We start from the raw sequence: 25,649 nt of genomic DNA, 5'->3' as shown, positions 1-25,649 counted from the left end.
TCGAGGATGACAGCAACATCGTAGTGGTCCTGCTCGTTTGGGAAATGTCTGCGCAGATGATTCAAGGCCACCATAGGTAGAGGTTCGAGTGTCATCATAACTTGGCACATCACAGAGTGGTATCGTTGAAGAGCTTTCCTCGATTTTGGGATAGCATTCTCCAGGATTGCCAGGTACGTGATATCCAAGAGTGATCGTCCCTCTTCGGACTGGAGAGTGGTCACCTCATCATAGCATTCCTGTACAGTTGTTCCAGCTCGGTTTGTCTTGATGAAATCACAGGCTAGACGAGCCCATTCAAATAGGCAATCCGCCTTCTGGGAGATCCTCTGAACTTCAGCGTCCCTGATGTTTGGAAGGTGTCCAAGTTGCTTGGCAACATACAGACGGATATCACGTTCTGTCCAACTTGCACAAACGTCGTCCAAGGAGGTTGCCTTCACATGCGGAGCAGCTCTCAACACATATTCGACGTCCGGCAACGGGCGGGATGTTACGAAGACACGGAAGTTATGAAGGAGCTCATCGGCGCGTGATGCCAGCACAGACAATATGTGGCTCCGTGATCCTTCCGCACCACTCTCGTAGAGCGCGTCGACCACCACGACCATACTTCCAATGATAGTACTCGACGCCTTCGACAACGGCTCTAATATCAGCTTCTCCCACTGCAACGTGACGTCAGATGTGGTCTTGAGGGAATGGTCCTTCGTAACTGCATCGGCCAGAGCTCGCCGGAATGCAGGGTCGCGGTCCGCCAGATCGCGTGCAATGGTGGTAAATATCTTCCTCGCGACGCTCGGCCTGCCTATCACGGGCGAAGCAAAAGCACGACCCGAACCCTCCGGTATCCTTGAGCCACAGGGAGATGGTATGCGCGATGGCAGACTTCCCTCTCCCGGCCTGCCCATGCAGCCAGAAAATACGCGGAGTACCTCCATCAGTGTTATGGATCCAGTTAACGATCTCCGTGAGAATCTCAGTTCTGGTGCCGTCTAAACAACCCTTCGTCTTATTGACACTCGCACCACCCGCATAAGCCATGCCTTCTAGGCTCAGGTCCTCAAGCACGTGGTGCACGTTGGTGTGAATATCCCGGACCGCAAGGTCGCGATACTGTTGCATCAAGTCGTTCAGCAACTTGACGTAACCATCAGTCGTGGTCTGCGTCTCCGACATTATGTTCTTTCCTAGTCTCCTCCCTGAGAAGAATTTGAGTCAGATTTGCGATAAAAGGTGTAACCAACGTACAGAAATTTTTCGTCTCCGAGTAACTCTTGAAGAATCGGGCCGCATCGCTAATCACCTGTGCAATCTTCCCCAAAGTTTCCTTCATACTATCGATGTTCCGAATGGTATCGTCCTCCAGAAGGAATCCATAGACGGTTCTAACTATATCAAGGAGGCCGAATACCTCCCTGTCCAGGTTAGCTTGATTGAGAAGCGACTACAGAGGGATGTGTGAGGTGCACAGCGCATACAGCCGGGGTGTGAACACGTACCTGAGCAGTAGCGGTTAAGATTCCCAGCGCAATCTGGGCATAGGGGTGAACCTGCACCCTTATATCAGAGCTTGTGTGTAAATGTAGGGCAATGAGCGTACATTGGCGATACCAGTAACGACGGAGTTAAATGTTTTGAGAGGTTGGAGGTATGTGTTGCTGAGGTTTTGGATGCTGGCAGCCGCAGTATCCGCCTGTGCAACAAGCTCGATGGCTAATTGGCCAGTGCCTGGTATGGGCGTCATGCGATCCAGGGCCTGTTGAGCAGTGCTGACTTCGCTGCCTACGAATACCGAGGCCGGACTGAGCGTGGTACTGGCGGGGTCAATAGCACCTTCGCTGGTGCCGCCGAATGGCCCGACTACAGTATTGACATCATGCGCAGCCGGCACGGGCACTGTTTCTGAGTTGTGGGTTGGCTTTTGAGTCTGTCCAACATAATTGTTACTCAAGGTCATCGCAACAACGGAATGAAGTAGATCACACACATCCTGAGTTGGGGCCACCTGGCGTTGTTCTCGTTGCTGCTGAGCACCCCCACTGGCGCCTGTGTCAGCAATCTGTGCTGCGATAGAGCCTTGGTTCGACCGACGGAAGATGTGCCTCAAACTTGCGAGCGCTGTGGGCGCTCCAACATTCGGGGTTACACCACCTTGCGCCGGCGGCTGTTTCTTGGCGAATCGGTGACTATAATCGCCTGCAGGCAAATGAACTCCCTACAGAGACAGAGTTAGATGGAGAGCCAGGCGGCTTTCCGCATCCAAAAATTCGGCGAGCCATGGAGAAATCAGTATGTGTTTAATTCAAACTTTTCTGGATGAGGCCGACGTTGAAAATAAAGTTGCAATAAGCGCGCGGAAATGCTGTAGACACGTTGCAAACTACTGTGCCATTATTGACACAAGGACCGGCTGCAGGATAGCCAACTCTAGCACTCACGCACTCGGCTCTCGAGTAGGGATGGTGTAGATTATCGGACTAATAGGGGAATCAACAACAAGTAATGTGGATTTCAGTATTGCAACACCTTCTCCCCCGGGTGCTCAGATCCATCCTATCAGACCGAGATATTTGGTCACCGTCATCTTTGCAGCGCACGCAATCTTGCTGGGATTCAGTTGTATCGAACGTCTTCTTTCATTATCCGAGTGTGCTACCAATAATACGTAGACATCAGAAAGGCGGGCGAAATCGCTATTGGGCATGAAGAAGGTCGAAGCTGTTAAGCTCGGAACATCCGATCGTATTCAGGACGCAAACACAGTGAATCATTGGAGTTGAGATGAACAATACTGAATATGCTCGTCGACGTCATAGCTGGGTGCCATTCATGGCCTGATAGTTCGAGACTGATTGAGACAAAACCTACCGTCACAGTACTCATACACGACAGCATTCTGAAACAAGAACGATCCCTGTAATACCCATCTAAAGTACAAGGCTCGGAGTAAGTACGTGTACAGGGGGATATCCAAGAATTACAACAGTAGCTGTTGTTACACGCTCATCTTCATCGGTATCACTTCATGTGACTGGTAATTTTCAACGACGAAATCACTCTCTGCCTCCTTAGCACTATACTTCAACTGCTCAAGGTCTCGTAAGCACTTCAGCTCTTTTTTGAACACCAGTTTTGGGAATGGCTTGGGATGACGCTCCAGCTGCTTCTCGAGCGCTTCCACGTGGTTCTTGTACACGTGCGCATCGCCAAGCTGGATGATCAGTTCTTGTGCTTCGGTATCGGTGACTTGTGCGACTAGGTGTGTGAGCAAAGCATAGGATGCGATGTTGAAGGGTATGCCCAGTCCGAGGTCAGCAGAACGCTGGTACATAAGACAAGACAAGCGATTTTTTGAGGAGGCGTTGGGGGTGATATGGACGTAGAATTGGCACATCATATGGCAGGGAGGCAACGCCATTAGTGGTATAGCTTTCAAAGAGTGTGAGTCTGAGCGGGATTTAGAAGGCACCGTTCATAATCACCAGCTGGATTCCAAGCACTGAGAATGATGCGGCGGTCCGTGGGTGTCTCGACGATCTTCTTTATGCACTCCTGCAGTTGATCTACCCCTTGTCCCGCATAATCTGTCTTGCAGTCTACATATTCCGCGCCAAAGTGTCTCCATTGGAATCCATAGACCGGACCCAGATCACCCTCCTCTCTATGACCAAGACCACGCTTCTCGAGGAACTCCTTCGAACCATTCCCGTTCCATATCTTGACGCCCTTGGCGTCGAGAACCTTCGCATCCGTGTCCCCGCGTATGAACCACAGCAGTTCCTCAGCAATACCCTTCATAAATATTTTCTTGGTAGTAAGAAGCGGAAATGTCCCGTCTTTGAGGGAGAAGCGCAGCGAGGGTGGAGCAAAGATGGACAGTGTACCAGTCCCTGTTCTGTCGTCTCGAGACTCCCCGCTCTCGATGACGCGTCGAACGAGATTCAGGTATTGGTATTCTTCGTGGTCGCCATCTGCACACGCGGTGGTCATGGTAGTGATTGAAGGGCCAAACGATTTAAAACGCGTCGATACGCGCTGGCAATGGAGTGACACGCTGGCACGTGACCTTAATCACGTCGGTGAACCTTGGGTCCCCTGTCTTCTCTCTTTCAAGGTGCACTGTTATCTGAGGTGTCTTACACTCGTTTACAGAAGGTCGGCCCATTAAATCATTAGCCACTGAACTCTCACAAAACCAGGAACGGCTTCATAGTCTGCCCTCGTACCCTGGCAAGGTTAATACTCGGGAAGTGCCGACTGCGTCGGCGCAAACCTTGCTTGATACTTGCAGGATGCGACAATGCAACAGGTAGCAAGTCAAGGCTGTCTGTCCTCTGAGATTCAAGGATGGAAGTATGCAACTATTAAATTGGGGACTAACTAGTGACAAGTATGTATGGATTTTGGCAGTTGTTAGGTTTAAGGAAAGGGGGGGCAAAGGAAGGTGAGTACGAGACCAAATGGTTGTAAAATAGACCACATCTATACTGTAGTAAATCAAATCTCAATGAAAGCTATATGAAAAGGTAGGGAAAAGGTGAATACAAGACCAAATGGCTGTAAAATAGACCACATCTGTACTGTAGTCAATCAAACTTTCGGGTGCTTAGTAGGAGAGGAATCTGGGTGAATGTATGCTGACACCTTTCTCTTCAGTGGTATATGGGGTGTGGCAGATGCACAAGGAGGTACTAAAACATGCATCATGACTATATCTGCTGTGTAAACATCTTTACCTGGGATGCCCTGCCTTGAGATAGACCAGTGAGAAAGGTTGAAATGCAGTTCAACCACAGCCCCTTCCAGATAATGGTGGTAGAAGTGTGGGTCAATCAACTTCTCTTCAAGGTCATATGCAGGGATAGGAATGACCCAATGCATCTGCCTGAGGCTGTCCAACCCTCCTCTGGCAGCATCACTGAAGGTAGGCCAGTTTTCGATAGAAAAAATAGGATCAAGATCTGCATAGGCATGAGAAAGGTACATAGAGGGTACTAGAAGCCACATACCATTGGTCTCGTCCTTGTCAGACTGCACTCCTGAACCAGCACCATCCTGCATGGCAAGGTCATCAGCATCTAGAGCCTTAGATGTTGTGAGTCGAAGAATAATTTAGAATTGGATGTTAAAGATTACCTTGAATAAGACATGATGCAATCTGAAGCGAGGGCCACATGGACCAGCTGTAGTGAAAAGTCCCTGCTTCGTAGTAAACTCAGGTGTTGCAATAGCATCTTGCAGCCAACAGAGGTTGTCCATCACATTGGCCCAATCAGCAGTAAATGGCATGATGTTGGGCATTTGAACAATGCAAGATGGCTTGATAATGGCAAAGTCTGGCCAGATTTCACTGGGTCCATGATAGTTGGCATCTGCTGTAAGCCAGTAGTCATTGCTGTCGATCTGGACAATGGTGGAGATGGGAGCCAAGTCGAAGGAGCTGTCATCAGGTGGGGGAGAAGGTAAACACTTTCTGGCACCACCCTGAGGTTCAGCTGGTTTGATCACAAGTCAGTCTGCACAACCATTGCATAACCAGTGGACACTGTCCTGGAAGGACATGTCACCAAGGTATAATCCTGTCTCAATGAGTTGTTGATGGGCTTGAATGAAATGGGTGGGAGTGTTGGGTTTTGTGGGTTTGCCTGGCATAGTAGACAAGAGAGTAGAGTGTGGATTTAAAGGACAGAATTGGTGAGAGAGAATATGGTACTGAGGGAATGGTGGGAGAGAGTGAGAGGATTTTAAACTTTTGGAGATGGTCTGTGCACAGAAATCAAAATGCATCAGGGTATTGATGTTTTTGGAAGGGCACACTTGCCATGTATATGTTTGAATGTCCACACATGGTTAGCACAAAGTTGGCATCCAGACATGCATTGATTGTCTGACCTGACAGGAGAGCGATGAGCACAAAACCATGCACTGACAAACTTGTGTCTCTCAGTGTAAAGGAAATCACTGCCTGATTGAGGGGCATACTTACCTTCTCCTGCAAAGAACAACAGAAGAAAGAACTACTACTGGAAAAAGTAGTGAATTGTGCCCCACAAGACCAAGTCAAATTCCTTTGTAAAGCAGCTCTGGAGAAAAGCAGTGGCATCCCTGGGCAAAGTGTCCTTCAGAAGTGCAGATGGGAGGATGAAATGCAACCCAGGTGGACAGTCCCATGCCTGGACCTGGATGATGGAGAGGAAGGAGAAGAGCTGCAAGTGGATGAAAACAGCAGAAATGATCCTTCAAAATACCTAGTGCTGCCAGCAGACACAGAACAGAAGGCATGTTACTGCAAATTCTACAAAGCCACTTCAAGTACCACTCTTGCCACAGGCATATGTGGTGTCTGTGCCAGGGAATGTGGAGCAATGGATGAGAGTCTGCATAAAATGGTGCTCAGTGACATACCAAATTCACATCAACTGGTTCCTAAAGTCCCTCATCCTGCTCACAACATCTACAATGGCCAACTACTTCAGCCAGAAGCAGTAGAAGTTGATGGTCCACATACCACCACTTCTGCCTGTCAGGCATGCTTGGATGAATTGTGGAAGCCCAGTGATAAACTGTCACAGTACACCCTGGCAAATGGGCTGTGGATTGGGTGCATTCCATGGCAACTCCAAGTACTCACATTCCCAGAACAGCTGTTGATTGTGCATCTGTACCCTCATGTCTTTGTCTTCAAGCTGTTTCCAAAATGTCAGGGAGGCACCTGCCAGGCATCTGGTCTGCAAAATGCTATGCATGGCAATGTCAGCACTTGTGACATGTCAATGGATGGGATCTCTGCAATGTTACGAGGGGACCTTATGCCAAGATGACCTGCAATCCTTGCATCTTTAATAACTGTGACTTTCATTGGACTTGGAGAATTGCCAAAGGTGTGGATTCACTCAACCTTTCGAGTGAGGTGGAGCATTGTGCATGATGCCTTGCTTTGGTTGAAAGAGAATAATCCATACTACACAGATATCAGGATCAGTGCTTCTCACCTTGCAGAGCTTCCAGAAGACAATGTACTGGAAGAAGTAATAGATATAATATGCCAGTCTGGTGACATCGGCATGATTGAACAAGAATGTGCAGGTTATGTGCCACAGGACGCTGATGAAGGTCAGTAGTACCAAAGCTTGCCCTACATCAGAACCTCATAATTCCATGACAGGAGTGCCATCAAATACTACAGACAATGTGGTTGTTAATGAATCTGACAATGGTGGTCAGTACATGGATGGTCATACAGTGATGAAAACAAAAACCTCACAATGTCAAGCAGGACCAGACAATATACCATTACAAGTCACTGGTGGTATTGATACAGACATGTCAAAGCTCATGGCAAGTGAGCTGATGACATGGGGACTTTCAAACCTGTGGAAAGAGGGTAGAGAAGGAGGTTATTTTGTTTGGCATGGGCAGCAACCTGTTAATGATTTTGGCTGACCACATGCTGCAGACAAGCTGTGCACAGCAAAACATATCAATTTCTTTGTGAGAGCATTTCCTGGGCTTTTTCCCTATGGAGAAGGTGGCATAGAGGGAGAACAAGTTACTGTGGATTTCAATGAACACATCTGGTGGGCACTACATTACCATGATCATCATTTTCAGAGGCATCCAACATTCTCCTTTGTTGCATTTGGAATAACACAATGTCATCAAGTGTTATTGTCTGCCCATCTACAAATGAGCCACAAGACATTCGATAAGGATGCACAGTTGCTGTCAACTCTCATGCTTGAGAGGTTACAGAAAGTGCAGGAAGCTGAAGAGAAGAATGTCCCTATCTCTGATCCATTGATCCAGCTACTGCGAAAACATGTGTATGCCACTGGCATGCATGTTGTTGGATCAGACTACTCTCACTTTCAACTCTGTAGTCAGATTTGGTCAATATCAATTATGCTGAACCCACCATCACTATGGATCACCATCAACCCTTGCAACCTACATGATCCTATTGCACAGGTCTTTGCTGGTGAGGATATCAACCTTGACGATCTGCAGGAGAAATTAAGGCCATCAAAGGAGAAATGTGCAGAAAATATGGCACTTGATCCATATGCCACCTCAAAGTTCTTCCATTTTCTCATTCAAACAATACTTAGCAAACTATTTGGAATCAAAGCCACAATGCAACATGTCCATAGCCACATGGGGATATTTGGAGAGGTCACAGGCTATTTTGGACTTGTTGAGTCCCAGGGAAGGGGTAGTCTCCACCTACACCTGTTGGTGTGGCTCAGGAATATGCCTGTCAGTGGCCAGATGGAGGAGTTACTGAATGATGAAGTTTTCTGTCAACAGATACAACACTTCATCAAGGCAAACATACATGCATATATGCCAGGTTTCAAGTCAGTGGAGGAGCTGAAAAAAATCCTGAATGATGCAGAAGTTGCATATTCACACCCTCCTAATCCCCAATCATCCTAACTATGACTCAGAGATCATGGACCTTGAATGGAAGGTAGCCCATAATAAACAGCACCATACTTGTGAGATGTGCCAGTGTCTTGTCATGGGTAAAACAGGACAATGGGTCTGCAAATGGCATGCACCATTCGAAACAGCTGATGATGACTTTGTCGATGAGGATGGGTGTTGGGGGATGAAATGGCTATATCAATTTATGAATGCCTGGGTACCTGGAATCACTGTCAATGCTTCGTTGTAATAACTGACATAAAACTACTTACCAATTCAAAGGAGATGACCAATATCTCCTTCTACATTATGGCTCATTCAACCAAGAAACAAGGGCGAAGCTACAATCTGTCAGCAATCATGACAAAAGGCTTCTCTTACCATTCCAAACAGACCACATATACTGATGGAATCCACAATCAACAACAAAAGCTACTATTTCATCTGGTGCAAGCAAGAACTGTCAGCCCTGATGGTGGTCTCTTATCTCATGGGGTGGAAGGACTCATACTGTTTGCATCATTGTAAGGAATCCACATTCCTTGGATGCATAAGCCCCTATCATCAACCATTCTGCAGCCATCATTACATTCCCAGACCACTTCGCATCCACCATTGTTTGCACACTACCTTCCCATGCCCTTGCTCCTGCTCAGTGCAAAGCTATACCCATGGCCGCTGTGCTTTGGCCACCTCCCTTCCTTCAGACTCGTTCTTTTAACATGGTCTCCATTCCCCTTTTGTTAGTAGTATACCCTTGGCCTCTGTTCTGGCCTGTCCTGTCTTATGTGTAGGCACTGTCATGCACCCTTTTCCTTACTTGTATTCAGTCTTACTTAGGTTCCAGGTTTGCCTGGACTATAAAGCCCTGTACTTAGGTACAAAATGATACCTTTTGGCACTTGGAAGGTCACCACAAGTTTCCTTTTCACTTTGTCTACACTGCATGTCTCACATACTGCCATGCACAAACTACATATACTGCTTGCACTGCTCATACCACCAGTACTATTCTGTGGACCATGCCACACATGTCATGAATCACTACTGCTACAAAGTGCTGGGTCCCACCTTCTAGTCTCGACAGCCCAGAACCCCTTGGGATGAGCAATTTGTTCCCTTCATTTTTATTGTTGTTATCTAAGCCATCTAGCTCATATTATACAGCTACTTGGACTTTTCCTACATCATTATGCACCCATTTACTGGAAATCATTTGTGACTGCGATGTTGGAAGCATTTCCAGAGCTTCATCAATGTCAACTCTCAAGTAGTTTTGAGGAGTGTTGCCTGGATCAAGGTGAGAAGATTGTTTTGATAAGAGAATTACAACCACCTTACAGTTTGTGGAACATGATTAGCAACAAGACTGAAGCAAGGGAAGATGCAGAAGCATCAGAGAAACAAGCTACTGGCATGGTTGACAATGGGGATGAGGTGAGTAAAAGTGTCAAGGCATCATAAAGTTTGACTGAAGGTGAAAGCAGACAGGCAGTGAAACATTGACCCTGGACACAAATGGCAACAGGAGGTTGTTTGTGAAGTCACAAGTTGTTGACTACACCCTCTGTGGAGAAGCACTGCTGATGTCAAATATCATGGACTTTTTTTGTCAACACATATGAGGCAGACATTGATAAGGGTTCATGCCAATGGGAGAATGTTGCTGCATCGGTGACAGATGATCAGACTGATTTAATATGAGGTCCAAAATGGCATTGGGGAAGGCCACTTCATGAACATGTCTGATATCTCAAATCTCATCCAAAATACAAGAGCAAATATTGTATCATGTGGAGCCCACATCACAATACCCTCCCTAACTTCATTGGACAATATTTCCCATCATGCAATGATGAAGATCAGCAGTCATTCTATTATGCATCCATGCTCATGCTACTAAAGCCATGGAGAAACCTCCAAATTGATCTGAAAGATCCCAGCAAGACATGGGAAGAAGCCTTCAATGCATTCTGCTCAACAGTGTCACCAAGAGATCATTGTATCATTTCAAATATCCAGTACTTTCATAAATGCGAGCCTGCAGCACAGTGTGAGGGGCTGAAGCTCACAACAATGCAAGTTTCCAAGTTGAGGGGCTTAATGTCAGAAGAACTTGAGCTCGATGAAGACATCTCCTGTCCCAGTAGTGATGAAAAATTTGCAGAGGAGGGACCCCATGCAGTCCATTTAGTCACAACATATAGGTAGCCTGCATGCCAAAATGCCAATACTTATATAGACCCTGCGATGGGCCCATCTAAATAGATTAGCCATGACACATGGACAGGCCTGAGGGCCTATAGTGAGAGCAACATACATACAGGCCTGTAAACACAATTCCACAACATATGGGAGGGCCTGTGGAGGGTAAGGATGCTGCAACATATAGATGGGCCTGTGACCAAGGAAGTATGCTAAGCTACTGTAAGACATGGATGGGCCTGCCTATTGTATCATGAAGAAGGTTGCAACATATGGACAGGCCTGCCTGTCATATGCTTTATAGGGTCACAACATAAAGAGGGGCCCATCTATGATAGATTACAGAGTTGGCAACATATGAATGGGCCTGGGAGTAATATCATTTATGGTGTCACAACATCTAGACAGGCCCATCCATAGCAAGATGTATGCCTGTCACAACATAAGGATGGGCCCATCAGTAATATCATTGACAGTGTCACAACACATAGATGGGCCCATCTAGTAAGATGCATCCCTGCCACAACATAAAGACAGGCCTGTCAGTAATATCATTTACAGTGTCACAACACATAGATGGGCCTGTCAGTAATATCAATCACACGGTCACAACACATGGACAGGCCTGTCAATAGCAACAGTGTATGCCTGTCACAACATAAAGACTGGGCCCATCAGTAATATCATTTACAGTGTCACAACACATAGACAGGCCTGTCTAGTAAGATGCACCCACATCACAACATAAAGACAGGCCTTTCAGCAATATCAATTACACAGTCACAACACATGGATGGGCCTGTCAATAGCAACATGTATGCCTGTTGCAACATAAAGACAGGCCCATCTAGTAAGATATGCTGTCCCAACATAAGGATGGGCCTGTCAGTAATATCAATTACACAATCACAACACATGGACAGGCCCATCAATAGCAACATGTATGCCTGTCGCAACATAAAGACAGGCCCATCAGTAATATCATTTACAGTGTCACAGCACATAGACAGGCCTGTCTAGTAAGATGCACCCCTGTCACAACATAAAGATGGGCCCATCAGTAATATCATTTATAGTGTCACAACATATGGAAGGGCCCTTCAGCAGTATCATTTATGCAGTCACAACATAAGGATGGGCCCTTCAGCAGTATTATTTATATGGTCATAATGTATGGATGTTACGCTCCTGTCAAGGGCCTCTCCTTTTTCAGGCTCTTAGCAGTCATGTGCAGTCACGTGCCTCAGTCACATCACTCATAGTCATCGCCATCCTAGGGGCTTGGATGCTCCAGGGAATGTATGGATCTCCTGTGGTCCAGGTATTTCCAACACCTGGAAGAAACTGCATTGCCACTGTGATCTGGTGTCCTGTCACCCCTGCTGATGGATGACTTGTTACAGGACTTATGACTTCCCTTTGACTCATTATTGTTGCTGATATGTTGTACTATAGATCCAGTGTCAGGCTCCTAGCTGTGCATTGATTGCACAGCCGGTATAGCCTTTGCTTCCTTGACTACCCCCATCTTTGACACCGTATGATTCCTTTCTATTTCATTGATGAACTCGTTGATTACTGCAGATACGCATCATGATGCATCTGTCATGACTGTTACGGTACTCGTACTTAGGGGTATATAAACCTATGTACTTCATCCTGTATCTGCAGTTTTTTGATAGCTTGCAACTGAGCTTCATCCCTTTGCTTTATCCTTGTTCTCTCTCCATGCGAACAACCTTAGGGACTCACCAGCAGACAGAACCTCTGTCGGATTGTTGCAATAACTCAGCCATAGGGGTTACGACAAGTTCGGCCCATAGTCTCCCACCTCGCATGCTTCATGCCTATTCTATTTGAAGAAGTCACTGCGCTCAGGCATAACAAAATCAAAAAACTCTACGCAGCTTTCAGGACTTGTTGACCTCTTTGCAAAAAGTCTACTTGTCCCTGGTTACTGAACTTCAACAAACCAACTCTCTCACCAAGGCTCAGTTGGTTTCCCTCAGTGCAAAGACTAACTTGCCCCTATACCTCTATTCCGCTCCTCAACTTGACTTATACGTCGAAGACAAAATTGAGAAGCATCCCTCTACACTCAATCAGTATCATCGCTCTACAGGCAGCCATTAGGCTTTAATAGATCGCCTCCCTGGAGACAGCACTCAGTGTTTCCCTATGCATAAAAACACTTGCGCACCATCAAACTTTATGCCAACAGGTTTCTATCAAGAAATAAATCCTCCCTCAGCCTTTGTTATCACTTCTTGTTAAAGTGTCTAACCCACAGAAGCTGAAACCTCCAGTCCCTCCTCGTACAACTCCGCTAGGACTCGGTAGGAATCCACCTCTACCACCACCTATCTCTTTAGGAAGACTAGGACCTTCGGCTACCGCCTCGAACCCTCAGTTATCATATCTGTCCTGATTTAGGGATTCAGAAGTCATGCTTAGTTCAGAAGAAGAAGACTGATCAGAAGTCTGATACTTCTTTCGGATCAGTCCTCAAGGAAGAACAAGAAGCACACAAATCACCTGTTATGTCCATGACACTTGGTCATGGAGAGTCAGCCCCTGAGATGCCATCGAAGGTTTTCTTCGAAGTGGAGCTGAAAGAAAGGTTGGAAGAACAAAGGCACTCTTTGGTGGAAGACTGGTGCAAGATAGCCGGTGGACAGTCAAGCGACCCATTCCCAACAGGTATGCCTATGGACTCAGCATTATGATCTTGGTATGCCAGGAACTTCAGAAAGGTAATTCCCCCAGAGGTCCCCATTGGAGGGTCCAGTAAGGGTAAGGCCCCAGCCGATCCTGACGACTTGTACGATTGCCGCCCACCCAATGGAGGAAGGGAGTTTAATGTCAGGCGTCCCAGTGAATACGATGGAAGCCACAATGGGCTTCAGACCTGGGTCACGCAGGTCAAAGGATACTTGAACCTAAACAAGCACAGTCTACAACATGGAATCACTCAAGATCTCATTTGCCCTTACATATATGACAAAAGGGGCTGCTGTTTCCTTCACCGAAAACTACCAAAACGAAAAATAATGAATCTTCAATGCGAGTTGGTTCTCCTCTTGGAAGAGCATGGTTGCCAGACTATATGGCAGGAGTAATGGTCTGCATCGACTCAGGCGCAGAGGTTTCGCTCATTTCAGAGTGAATTGTTCAAAAACTACAGATACCTTTGTACCACATCAAGACTAAATTCAAGACTACGTCTTTTACCAGCAAGGATGTCAAATGGGTTACAAGAAAGGTCTCTGTTCGACTAATCATCAAGAATCACGTTATTTGGGTCAAGTGCTACATTGGACCATTGGTTGGGAAAGAGCATATTCTTTTGGGAATGCCCTTCCTTCGAACGTTCAAGCCTAGGATGGATTGGGAGAATAACAAGATCTCTTGCTGGGATGATGGGTTTGTACCGGATAGGGAGACTGACGTCTATATCAAGAAACAGGTCCCCTTGTACGAAGGGTATGCCGTCAAGTTCAACGAGGATGGTTCTGTAAAGGAACTGGTAAGTGTTGTTAATAAAACCACTTTGTCTACAGAACTCGAGGCCGCCTTATCCTCAATTAAGGAGGAAGTAAAACTTCCGAAGGAGTATCAAGAATTTGCACAGGTGTTTTCTGAAGAAGACATCCTGTTGCCCCATCATAGACCTGGCCTAGATCATGAAATCAGGTTGAAAGATGACTTTAAACCCAAGAAGGCAACCATTTATCCGATGTCTCCAGACAAGTTAAAGGTCCTCGATGAATTTCTTGATGAAAATCTCAAGTGTAAAAAGATTCGACCATCAACATCGCCACAAGTGGCACCAGTGTTTTTTGTCGCCAAGAAAGATGGAAAGAAGCAGCTAATTCAAGACTACTGCTACTTGAACTCGTTTACGGTTCCTGACGTGCACCTGTTGCCAAATGCACAAGCATTGTTCAACAAGTTAGTCAAATCAAAATATTATGCCAAGTTCAACATACATTGGGGGTTTACTAACCCTCATGTTTGAGAAGGTGATGAATGGAAAGGGGCGTTCATAATGCCAAGGGGGTTGTTTGAACCAACGGTAATGTTCTTTGGTCAATGCAACTCACCCCCTTCTTTCCAAAGATATATGGATCAAACCTTCGTGTCTCAGCGAGGAAAACAAGTTGGGTACATGGATGACATAGCAATCCATGGGAAAACAAGAGAAGAACTTCGACTTCACATCCATGAGTTCCTTCAAATCTGCCAAAGGGAAGGTCTTTGCCTTAAGATCAGCAAATGTGTCTTCGAAGCCAAAGAAATTGAATTCCTAGGAATGATCATAGGAAAAGGACGTTTGGAGACTTCGCCGACGAAGACCAACACCATTAGTACTTGGGAAGCCCCTGACAACCTAACCGGGCTTCGTCACTTCCTTGGATTCTGCAATTTCTACTGCAAGTTTATCCCACCCTTCTCAAGTATCGCTCGTCCCCTACATGACCTCACAAAGAAAGGGGCCCCCTATCAATGGACTAGTGAACACGACTCTGCATTCGAAAAGTTAAAATCTCTGTTATGCTCGGCTCCAGGTCCTATCAATTCTGGATTTCTCAAAGCCCTTTGCTTTGTTCACCAATGCTTCAAAACTCAGGACTGGTGCGGTACTCACACAGAAAGGGTCGGACGACGAGTGGCACCCTTGCTCCTACCTCTCGCAGTTGCTTGTAGGCGCAGAACAGCTGATATCAGGTTTATGACCTCGAAATGCTTGCTGTTATTCATGTGCTGAAGGTGTTCTGCCCTTACCTTTTATCCCCTGTTGAACCGACCATGGTCTTCACTGATCACAAAAACTTGGAGTACTACCAGTGAGCCCCAACAGCTCACACCCCACCAAGCTCACTGGGCTGCCACAGGTGCAGTCCTACCCCATTTCGTTTTTCCTGGCAGGCTGGTTGCCTCCAGGTTCCCACTGACACTCTCTCTTGCAAGAGCGAGACTGCAGAGCCCGCCCCAGTAGCCACTGTCCTTCCCCCAGACCTTTGGCTTTTCGCAGGGGGTGGGTCCCCATGTTCGCCTTGTTTCACCCTCTTTTTCTATTACAAAATTACAAAAACAACTCAAAATAAACTGTCTGTGCAGAATTGGATGTCTTCCTGACCCGATTATCACACTCGCAAACAAATGCCAAGCCTTATTCCTGCCCATCTGAGGAAAAGCCAAAGGGGAAAAGGCTGCCTGATGCTCGCCCTTCTGAGGAGTTAAACAAAGGAGCCAGAGGCATCTACACAATCTCGGCTGACCTGTATGAACGCATCAAGAACAACACATCAAAGGATTCGTCAGGTCCAGAGCCTAAGGATAACGTAACTATTGCTCAAGACAGAACAAAACGGTTTGGATCCACTGCAGGTTGTATATTCCCCCAGAACACCAGAGACATTGCATGCGAACCTACCATGACCATGAGTCCTCTGGCCACCCAGGACAAAAGGCTATGTTCGCTAAAATGAGAAAGGAGGTTTGGTGGGAAGGTATGGGAAAGGACATCAAAGCTTACATTGCAGGATGCCTGATCTGCCAAACTACAAAGGTCGTCACGCACCCTCTGACACCACCGATTGTCCCGCATGAAACCCCTAAAACCGCTTTCCCATTCCAACAAATAGCTATGGATTTTGTGACAGATCTCCCTGTGTCGGGAGAACAGAAATACAACACAATTCTCACGGTTGTCAATCAAGGCCTCACGAAGGCTGCACTTTTCATTCCATGTCATAAAACCATTGACTCCAGTTGGGCTTGCCCGACTGTTCCATCAATTTGTTTATTCCTGTTATGGAATCCCGGAGTCAGTAATCTCCGATCGAGGGCTGCAGTTTGTGTCTTTGTTTACCAAGGAGCTTTACAAAGCAATAGGGGTCAAAGCCAAACTCTTGTCTGGATACCATCTGCAGACTAATGGTGAAAGCGAACATGTCAACCAAGAGGTAGAAGGGTATCTTCGACTTTACTGCTCCGAGTTCCCCAACTTGTGGTCAGCAAAACTTCCCTCTGCCAAATTCGCTCATAACTCGCAGATCCACTCTGTCCATCAAATGACTCCCTTTTCCCTCCTCCTTGGATACGACCCTTCTCCCTATCCCGAGGTTTGGCTAACACCAGTACCCTTGGTCAATGAAAGACTAGAGTGGCTTGCCTCATGCTGAGATGTCGCTATCCTTGCTCATAAAAAAGCCCAAGAATTGATGTGATCGCATTCAAAAGGGACTTATGTTGTGCCAAAGGTTGGAGATAGCATTCTCCTGGATACTGGTCATCTGCGCATCAAAAACCAGTGTGATAAGATTGCACCCCGAAGGCTCGGACCTTTCAAGGTGACTCACATTGTGTCACCTGTAGCCTTCCAATTGGACCTCCCACCTACCTGGAAGGTTCATCCCGTTTTCCACGCGTCCCACATCTTTCCATTTACTGAAAATGATACATATGGAACTGTGCCCACAGCTCCTATACCTGAATTGGTGGATGATGAAATTGAGTGGGAGGTCGAGTCTGTGCTGAATCACAAGGTTGATGGTTGCAGAGGTAAGAGATGCTATCTGATCAAATGGAAGGGTTTCCCCATTCATCAAATACATGGGAACCCGAGGAACACATAAAAGATCACACGTCTGAAGCCCTCGACCAGTACAGGCTCGCTCGACACCTACGAAATTAAATGGATTCCCCTCACTCCACCAATACTGAAAACGACTATGCCGACAACAACAGGCTCGTACCCCCCGTCAATGTCTATGCCCCAACCTCGCCTCCAACATCCCCTGCCAGCTTTCATGTCTCCAGCTTCTCCTTGCCCGCATCCCAGCCCCATCCGCTGTGAGTCAAAGTGAGGTTCAGTGGTGAAAACCAACCAAAACCAACACAAAAGACAATGAAAGCAAGTGGTGGTGTGCCTATGCGGTACCTAGATGGTAGAACCTGTTCTTTGGGAGGGTTTTTGCAAGCTACAACACTCAAAGATGAGTGCTGAGGGTTGGGGGTGCTCCTGACGAAGAGGGAGCAAGAATGTGATAGAAAGCAATAGGGTAGACTGCTGTCAGCCTACAGAAGGATGGATGGTGACTTAATTCAATGTCCTAAGCTGTACTGAGCTCAGGGAGGGCTTGGAGCAAAGTATATGGATGATAGATGATGATAAGCAAAGTAGATGATAGCTAGACCCTTAATAAAGTCTCAACTATCGAAGCTGATGAATGATTTACTGAGAGATGATAAATTGCGAGCAAGAGGGGCTCTCTGATGTCTTTTTCTTTTTGCTACCTAAGTACAGTGACTTATATACAGTACAGGGGCGTTGCCTATGGAAAACAAGGTGCAAACACTTGGTAAGCAATTGGTAACTGATGAGTAAGGAATGTAAGCGATGGGTAATCGTCTTGGAAAGCATTGGTAAGCATTGGTAAGGATAAGTAAGCCAAAAAGCAAAGAATCAGTAAGCAAAGTCAAAAGATTGGTAAGTATTGGCAATAGGTGAGTCAAAGACAGTCAGAATGTCAAAGTATGAGTCAAGCAATGTCAGGAACCAAGAAAGCACACTGGAATCACATTAGGGGGAGGCTGTGCATGTCACGTCTTGAAGAGATCACTTCTAGGCCAAAGTGGGATGACAGAGAGGCAGTGCTGATCTGATGCCGATATAGTACATCCAAAAGCGGACAGGGTGAGTCAGATGTCAACAGGGGTCAAGCTTTGGGGGTCTGTGGGGTGACAGGAGCATAGGGGATCACAACTTTCCCCCCCAAACCATCCTCTCAGTGAAGCAAATAAAAACTTCATGAACAAGGCTCTGTTGGAAGAGAGGATGGAGGGGGAGCATCTTCTGCTGTATCTTGCAACAAGGAGGCAAGATGTGCATCATACTCATCATGGATGCGATCAGGGAGAGTGGAGAACAGTAGATTATACTGTAGCTGTCGCAATTTTGGAAGAATGACAGACGAGACTGGTATGAAGACATTGCAGGGGGCAGGGAGGAAGGATCCATATGCTTCTTGGACTGGAGAGACTGAAATGACCACATAAGACCTTTCCAAGCAAATGACAGACCTGAGGCGACCAAAGAACGTCCTCCTGGAGGTCATACTGACAAAAAGAACATGCTGTCCAAGCTGGATGGGCTGAGAGGGGGCAGATGAGGGTGGGATGTACCAGGATGCTTCAGGACAGAAGCTGGTAGGAACTCCTGGTAGATATATGTAGCCATGGTCCCTAGCAAAGGGAACAAGCGAAATGACTGATGTGGAGGCAGCCATATCAGAAGAATTAGCAAAATGAGCATCTTTTGGAGGGAGTGCTGTAGAAACATGTGGAGTGCGCAAATCCTTTCCAATCTTGGAAGGTAGGATCGTGTGGCTGAGCACTACAAGCGAGTGTGGGAATGGTTTTGGTGTCTGCAGAATTGGTGGAGATACGTCGAAAACCAGAATGCCGTACACGGGCGCTTAAGAACTTTATTGGCGCTTAACCTGCCTCCTCCTTTTTCTTTGGCACCAACAACTTGTTCTTGTGCGAGGGATGACTGCCGACATTGCTGGCTGTCCTTCTTCGTATGAGGGCTATGGTCTTCACCTCCATTCATCAGCTACATCCATGTCCACCTCACCAAACACCTTTGGTGTGTGACAGCGCTTGACGTCTTTGATGACGGGGACAACATTAACAGGTGCTCACCAGAACAGGTTGAGTATTTTGGGATGTTGTCTAAAATCTACAGAGCGTCAGATGTAATCAACAGGCTTGTGTCCAAGATACGTACTCAGAAGCTAAGCAGTACCACCCCACTTTCCGAAGTAATCATGATCGACATGCTGGAGAAGGCTTCTTCGGATCTTACCAAAGCCATTACAGGTGGGGCTTACCACCACTTACATCAGCAACAAATAGGAGAGTTCTTGGCACCACTGGGTGCCCAGATCTTAGATCGTATCGTTCCGAAGCAAGAGGAACCATTGGCTTCAGAAATTAAACTAAAGGACATTACGGATCAGGAGAAGGAAAAGGAATGGCATGCTGTGGAACTAGGGTTTGTGGACTCGGGAGAGTTGTTTAAAGAGGTTGGTGCCTGTCTCGGTACTGGGACTCACAACTCTGCTTGGGAGGTGTTGTTACAGGATGCTTCATGGGCTGGCATCCATAAAAACTACTTCAATGCTGTTCACACCGCCGACCCTCTCCCTTCGACTCCCTTCGTCCCCATCCCTGCTGATCAACTTTGGTTCCACCTCAGAGGCCAGTCCCCTGTCCTGCCTGACCATGTCCTTTACCAGCACGCCTGCTACCAGTGTCATTACCTGGGACATTGGTCATGCCGGAACGGACGTGGCTCCTGCTATACTCCGGCCCTCGAGGAACCGCTGTCTCCATCACCTTCATCGCCCGTTGCATCTCGGACATGTTCCCGCGTCTATACTACTCACCGACCCCTATCCGTCCGCCCTGCCAACATGTCTTTGGGGCAGTCCTCAAGGGTCTGAGGACCTTAGAGGGGGGGTGATGTTACGCTCCTGTCAAGGGCCTCTCCTTTTTTGGCTCTTAGCGGTCACGTGCGTCACGTGCCTCATCACATCACTCATAGTCGTCGCCATCCTAGGGGCTTGGATGCTCCAGGGAATGTACGGATCTCCTGTGGTCCAGGTATTTCCAACACTGGAAGAAACTGCATTGCCACTGTGATCCGGTGTCCTGTCGCCCCTGCTGATGGACGACTTGTTATGGACTTATGACTTCCCTTTGACTCATTATTGTTGCTGATATGTTGTACTATAGATCCAGTGTCAGGCTCCTAGCTGTGCATTGATTGCACAGCCAGTATAGCCTTCGCTTCCTTGACTACCCCCATCTTTGACACCATATGATTCCTTTCTATTTCATTGATGAACTCGTTGATTACTGCGGATATGCATTGCAATGCATCTGTCGCGACTGTTACAGTACTCGTACTTAGGGCTATATAAACCTATGTACTTCGTCCTGTATCTGCAGTTTTTCGATAGCTTGCAACTGAGCTTCATCCCTTCACTTTATCCTTGTTCTCTCTCTGTGCAAACAAACTTAGGGACTCACCAGCAGACAGAACCTCTGTCGGATTATCGTGATAACTCAGCCATAGGGGTTACGACAAGTTTGGCCCATAGTCTCCCACCTTGCGCACTTCGTGCCTATTCTATTTGAAGAAGTCACTGCGCTCGGGCATAACAATGGATAGGCCCTTCAGTAATATCTTTTATATTGCCATAAAACAAGGATGGGTCCATCTAGTAAGATCCACCCCTGTCACAACATAAGATGGGCCCAACACCAATAGCACATATAGCATCATAACATGTTGATTGGATCACAGCAAAATATTGAGGCAAGTGTCCCTGACATGCTGTAATTTTCCAACAAGCTGCAAGTGGCTCACCCACTATACAACTCCGACCTCATCCACCCCAAGCATGAATACTACACAAGACACGTCTAAAACCCCTCATGGATGGTGAATGGAACTAACAGACTGCATTGCATCATACATGAAAGCCAGATTTCAAGAGGAGGTATTCAGCAGACCTCATGCCCTTCCAGATATATCAATTCCATTTCTGGTGTTATGTGAAGTGGATCACATATCATCAGTAATCTCACAGGCCTATCATCGCCCAAGTAAGTCCATCATAATGGTGCAATGGAAGTTTTCATCTTTCTGCAGTCAACATTGGGAAAAATCAGGGTGGAAAAACCTGCAATGCAGAAGCTGCTGAGAGATACATGGAAGTGACTGAGCCATCCATTCTGGTGACCAACTCAAACACCATCTGCATTTGGTATTTGCCAGACACTCTCAGCCCAAAAAGAAGGGTAAGGGAATGCAGAATCTCATATTCTACTGACTTAATGCAATGGCAGGCCAATGTATGGAACCACCTTCATCTTCTGAGGGAACCACTGTGGGAGAGCATAAAGGCTTCCCCACAGGCATGGCAGATGGACAAGTCATATTTCTGCAATAATGCTGAGTTGAAAGGTGCCATCAACCTGTCACCCACATGGTTTCAATAGGGTCATGGGGTGGGTGATCATTTCTTTCCTTGTGAATAAAGTGTTAATTTCCTGATGTGGGGGACCTTGGTGTTTGCAAAACAGCTTGGACCAACCAAGCCACATTGCACACAGGGGCCTTTGAGCTTGATCCTTCATTCCCCGATTTGTTACCACCATCATTACCTCCCTGAGTCCAGTGAACGTTGCAAGGAAAACATTCCATCCTTTTTATATATCCCCACTGTCGAATATAGAATGGAGGCTAATATGCATGCACGAGTACTGTTCTCTGACACTCGCCTGTCGATAGTCAACACCTTACGCTGACGTTGGGTACGTTAGTCGAGCGGCGTGGACCCACAGTTGAAGACCGCGTATCCTGTGCTGGGCGCGCATTGACTCAGCTAAAGCAGGTTCGCGTAGAAACGGGTGGTAGACTTGTCACCCGCTCATATGCTCACATGCCAGCGTAAATGATACGCACAACGTCGGTGCGCATATATATTATCCCCGCCAATATCAGTTCTGACGTTGCCCAGTTTGGAAAATTTATTGTTCAGGTCCTCAGCGAGATGGTCAAAATCCGTCAATTCCAAGGAGCATTCGGATCCTCCTTGGCCTCTCAGCCCAGTACACAAGTTCCTGCTCGATTGGAAGTACGACATACATATCAAGGAGCAGTGGTTACTTCCTGGTCTATTTTGAGTTGGCCCGATTCGCCCCGATCCGATCAGTACAGAGGAAGCATGTCGCCTTGGTCTGGACAATCTAGTGAAGTTGGTTGCAGTGCGAGAGCAGGCGGCGGGCCGAGAGACTGAGGACCGTATGTGTTCCCAAAGAAACTTTACCCTCACACGCCGCGCTCAGAGATCCCTGCCAGGGCTTGAGGCTGAAGGAACGCTGAATTAAGTTCTGCGCCCCAATCGTGAAGGGGGGGTCTCCGAACGTTGTTAGACAAGTTCCACGATGTGCATATAGCATGATCTATCCCCCGTGATCTAGAAGGCACTACTACTGGACTGTAACTGGGAAGAATTGGCTTTTGATTTTACGGTTCAGCATTCAATACCCCTTCACCTCTTAACGGAAGAAGAGGCGGCATCATCAGCCGGGAACACACACTATCCGCCACCATCCCCAGAGTCGGCTTTACCGTAAATCTTCCCTGGAACAGCTTTCACGGGTCGCCACGACACTCAAGCTATTCCAGCCCCAGGTTCGATCCAGTCGAGTGAAATTTGACAGTACTTCACAGATATGATCCGAGGAGAACATATATTCGCCAGCCAACGAACGTGTGTACCCACGCATACGCATCATTACACCTTCCCCTTCCAAGCTTTCCACAACCACAACGTCGCGACAAACGCGAGCGCCGCAGCAACCCCACTCACCTCAAACGTTGCGCGCCAACACCGTACTCCCATGCACACGCCCCCGCCGACCGGGGTATGTTCCACAGCGACGAACGCATACAGGTAGGAGAAGACAGGTGTACCGAGGAAAGGAGCATAAATGAGGATACCGTAGTTGCGTCCGAGATTGTGGATACCCCATATGGAAGAGACCAGAGAGGGTCTGTGAAAAGCGAGGTGGTGTTAAGTAGAAGCCCCTGGAGGGAAGGGAAGTGATGGACGCACAGAATGGTGAAGACGCAGCCATATGCGATGCCTGCTCCGACACTGTAAGGTATTAGGTTTGTGCGCAAGACTAGTATACATAGAAGGCAGAAGGTCGATATCTTACCTCAGTGTCCACAAGGCAGCCTGGGAACGGATACCGACGACCGTCCACAAGCACGTACATACGAGGAGAGACGACGAGAAGGCAAGGAATACGAGACGGCTGACGAGATGCTTCCTGTATGCACCTCGAGAGTTGGGTTGCGGATGCGATGGGACAGGAGATACGAAGTCTGCAAGAGGACCCACGACAAAGCGAGAAACCGTATTCGCGATGGATATAGTTCTGACTTGCGTAGAGGTAGCAATATCGTCGGAGGGTATACCATCGAAAGCTGTTGTTGGCAAGTATCGTGAAGGCAAGGAGAGTACGATTGTGCCGACGTTGGAAATGACCATCTCGCACTGCATGAAGAAGGGAAGTGAGGTGGAGAATGATGATGCATGTCGAATGTGTGGACGTACCGAACCAAGGATGACAAATACTATGAAGGCGAGTACCCAAAAGCTGATATCCTTGAGCATATCAAGGGCCGATTGTGATCGGAGGTCTTCACCCGTAGCAGATGTCACATCGAATGATGCGGCGGAGCTCGTCTAGGGTAGCAACGGAGTGCACTCGTCTGCCAATTCGGCTGGATCCTCGGTATCGGTATCGAACGGTTTTGATAGACATTCTTCCACTGGAGGTTGAACATGCATCGTAAACACGCCGACTAGGTGGACAGATCCGGAAAAAAATGCGAGAAATCGCAAGAACTGAGTGACGTTGAGGCCGGTATCAAAATGAGAAATAACGGGTGGCGAGGATAGACAGAAACGTGGGCGATAGTCCAAAAAGAGCGGCACTCGTCCCAGTGGCCAATCCGATATAGTGCGGGAAATTCTTGGAGGCAGTAACCACGGCCGATAAGAATCTTTGTCGGTCATCAGCACCATCCTGTCATGACAGGAAAAGAAACGACACCTACGAGTATACGGTACCTGCGGGGCAGATGAGGAAATAGAAGGCGAGCCTGCGGTACGATGAATCACTGGACGTGACGCTATCAACTGGCGTCAAGGCTATCTCTCGAGCGAAGAGCCCGAAACCAGCCGAGAACAGGACAACAGAGGCGAGAGAACATGTCCAAGGGCCATAATAATCGATAGCTTGCAGCGAATGCCGCGAACAGGTACTGACCTGCCATTCCGCCGTGTGCGCAAAACTGAGCAAGATGGAAGGGGAGTGACAATAAATGAATATCAATTATGCGAGGGCTACCGTGGCCAGCTGTCGTTGTGTCAGTTTGAGTTGGGTGACGAGTGTGGGGACTATGAGCGGGAAGCAGATTATCCCTTATACGACCAGTGAAGTAATTGTGCCTCGTCGATACGTATCCATGCTACTGTCAATATGATCCCACCAGGCTTCAGTCGCACTAACCATCCTTGCCAACCGCCGATCGGCGTTGCACAAGTGTTCACAAGGGTGTTGCGTAAAGAGCCGTTCGTCAAAGTTTCTTAGCAGTTGAATGTTTTGCCGACCACGGCTACGGGAGAGAACAACGTAGGCATTAACGGGGTAATTTTGCCTGCGGGCGGTGAACTGATGTCAACAATGCAGGGGTGATAGGCAGTTGTATCCGTGTCGCCGTACACTTGCTGCCAGAAGTCATCGTGATGGTGAACGTTCTTGAAAGAGGCGTGATAAGGGACCACGAAAAATAACCGCCAGGCTGACCTATGTGCTCATATCTTCCTTCCGCCAGAACCGTTAGCTTCCTTACCCGCACTTGCAATCTTCGCCGCCGCCTCGACATGGTTTCGGAAAAAATGCGACGACATCATACAGATCAGCATAGGTGACCTGGATGGGAATGTAATGCACCCATTCAGCAATGCGGGATGTCTACCTGTCAGTTGGTTGTTGATCAATTGTTGTGAAAATCCCGTGGTTCGTTGCTCTACTACACGCACCATTCTGGATACACGGACGCCTTGAGTATCAGTGCGTTGCTGGTGACAAGTCTCTTGAAACGACCAGACCAGCCATTTCCATCAACCTGTATGATTTCAAAGTTAATGCGACATCGGATGGAGTATGTAGACTACTGGGCCTCACATCCAGTATGAACTTGTACCTCCCTTCCTCTTTTCTTCCTTGCACCCTCCGGAATTCAAACATCTCTTCCATCAACTTGCACGTCCCAGCATCTTCTTCGCACGCAAGCGGTTTCCCTGAAAATGCCTACATCCATCCATGCCGGATTGACTCTTGCCATCCGCAAT

General features: G+C 47.4%; 7 protein-coding genes across 7 annotated transcripts; 3 read left to right on the top strand and 4 right to left on the bottom strand.

Moving 5' to 3' along the window:
• Positions 1–2,608: 2,608 nt before the first annotated feature.
• F5J12DRAFT_864870 (thymidylate synthase/dCMP hydroxymethylase domain-containing protein) lies at positions 2,609–4,140 on the bottom strand. The gene is given in 4 exon segments (XM_051747023.1): positions 2,609–2,765; positions 2,820–3,433; positions 3,487–4,090; positions 4,101–4,140. 2 exon segments carry the CDS (start codon positions 3,991–3,993, stop codon positions 2,999–3,001), a joined length of 942 nt encoding a protein of 313 aa, XP_051594955.1. The 5' UTR covers positions 3,994–4,090; positions 4,101–4,140; the 3' UTR covers positions 2,609–2,765; positions 2,820–2,998.
• A 394-nt stretch (positions 4,141–4,534) lies between these two features.
• Positions 4,535–5,655, bottom strand: F5J12DRAFT_969131 (uncharacterized protein; the record flags this gene model as incomplete). The annotated part of the gene is made up of 4 exons (XM_051750055.1): positions 4,535–4,964; positions 5,013–5,088; positions 5,140–5,498; positions 5,550–5,655. The coding sequence occupies 4 exons, from the start codon at positions 5,653–5,655 to the stop codon at positions 4,594–4,596; spliced, it is 912 nt and encodes a 303-aa protein (XP_051594954.1). The 3' UTR covers positions 4,535–4,593.
• Positions 5,656–6,389: 734 nt separating this feature from the next.
• Positions 6,390–6,824, top strand: F5J12DRAFT_728008 (uncharacterized protein; the record flags this gene model as incomplete). Its single annotated transcript, XM_051741846.1, has 1 exon — positions 6,390–6,824. One exon carries the CDS (start codon positions 6,390–6,392, stop codon positions 6,822–6,824), a length of 435 nt encoding a protein of 144 aa, XP_051594953.1.
• A 9-nt stretch (positions 6,825–6,833) lies between these two features.
• Positions 6,834–7,034, top strand: F5J12DRAFT_709390 (uncharacterized protein; the record flags this gene model as incomplete). Its single annotated transcript, XM_051740616.1, has 1 exon — positions 6,834–7,034. A coding segment is annotated over one exon (201 nt), but the record flags the coding sequence as incomplete, so codon positions are not given.
• Positions 7,035–21,188: 14,154 nt separating this feature from the next.
• F5J12DRAFT_930031 (uncharacterized protein) lies at positions 21,189–21,832 on the top strand (the record flags this gene model as incomplete). The annotated part of the gene is made up of 4 exons (XM_051749522.1): positions 21,189–21,318; positions 21,365–21,513; positions 21,562–21,723; positions 21,799–21,832. 3 exons carry the CDS (start codon positions 21,189–21,191, stop codon positions 21,712–21,714), a joined length of 432 nt encoding a protein of 143 aa, XP_051594951.1. The 3' UTR covers positions 21,715–21,723; positions 21,799–21,832.
• Positions 21,833–23,208: 1,376 nt separating this feature from the next.
• F5J12DRAFT_864865 (uncharacterized protein) lies at positions 23,209–23,972 on the bottom strand. The gene is made up of 2 exons (XM_051747022.1): positions 23,844–23,972; positions 23,209–23,783 (listed from the first exon to the last, which is right to left on the bottom strand). The coding sequence occupies exons 1-2, from the start codon at positions 23,901–23,903 to the stop codon at positions 23,439–23,441; spliced, it is 405 nt and encodes a 134-aa protein (XP_051594950.1). The 5' UTR covers positions 23,904–23,972; the 3' UTR covers positions 23,209–23,438.
• Positions 23,973–25,247: 1,275 nt separating this feature from the next.
• Positions 25,248–25,608, bottom strand: F5J12DRAFT_864852 (uncharacterized protein; the record flags this gene model as incomplete). Its single annotated transcript, XM_051747021.1, has 3 exons — positions 25,483–25,608; positions 25,338–25,423; positions 25,248–25,269 (listed from the first exon to the last, which is right to left on the bottom strand). Coding segments are annotated over exons 1-2 (156 nt in total), but the record flags the coding sequence as incomplete, so codon positions are not given.
• Positions 25,609–25,649: the final 41 nt, after the last annotated feature.

Source organism: Pisolithus orientalis (genome assembly GCF_024613125.1).
Source record: "Pisolithus orientalis strain OTSU chromosome Unknown F5J12scaffold_65, whole genome shotgun sequence".
NCBI lineage: Eukaryota > Fungi > Basidiomycota > Agaricomycetes > Boletales > Pisolithaceae > Pisolithus > Pisolithus orientalis.
This window is presented reverse-complemented; position numbering and strand designations above follow the sequence as displayed.

Coding starts and splice junctions, on each gene's coding strand:
- F5J12DRAFT_864870 (XM_051747023.1), bottom strand. CDS start 3,993: ATGACCACCGCGTGTGCAGATGGCGACCACGAAGAATACCAATACCTG. Junction 3,434..3,486: donor TCAGTGCTTGGAATCCAGCT/GGTGATTATGAA, acceptor CACTCTTTGAAA/GCTATACCACTAATGGCGTT.
- F5J12DRAFT_864865 (XM_051747022.1), bottom strand. CDS start 23,903: ATGCTCAAGGATATCAGCTTTTGGGTACTCGCCTTCATAGTATTTGTC. Junction 23,784..23,843: donor TATTTGTCATCCTTGGTTCG/GTACGTCCACAC, acceptor TTCTTCATGCAG/TGCGAGATGGTCATTTCCAA.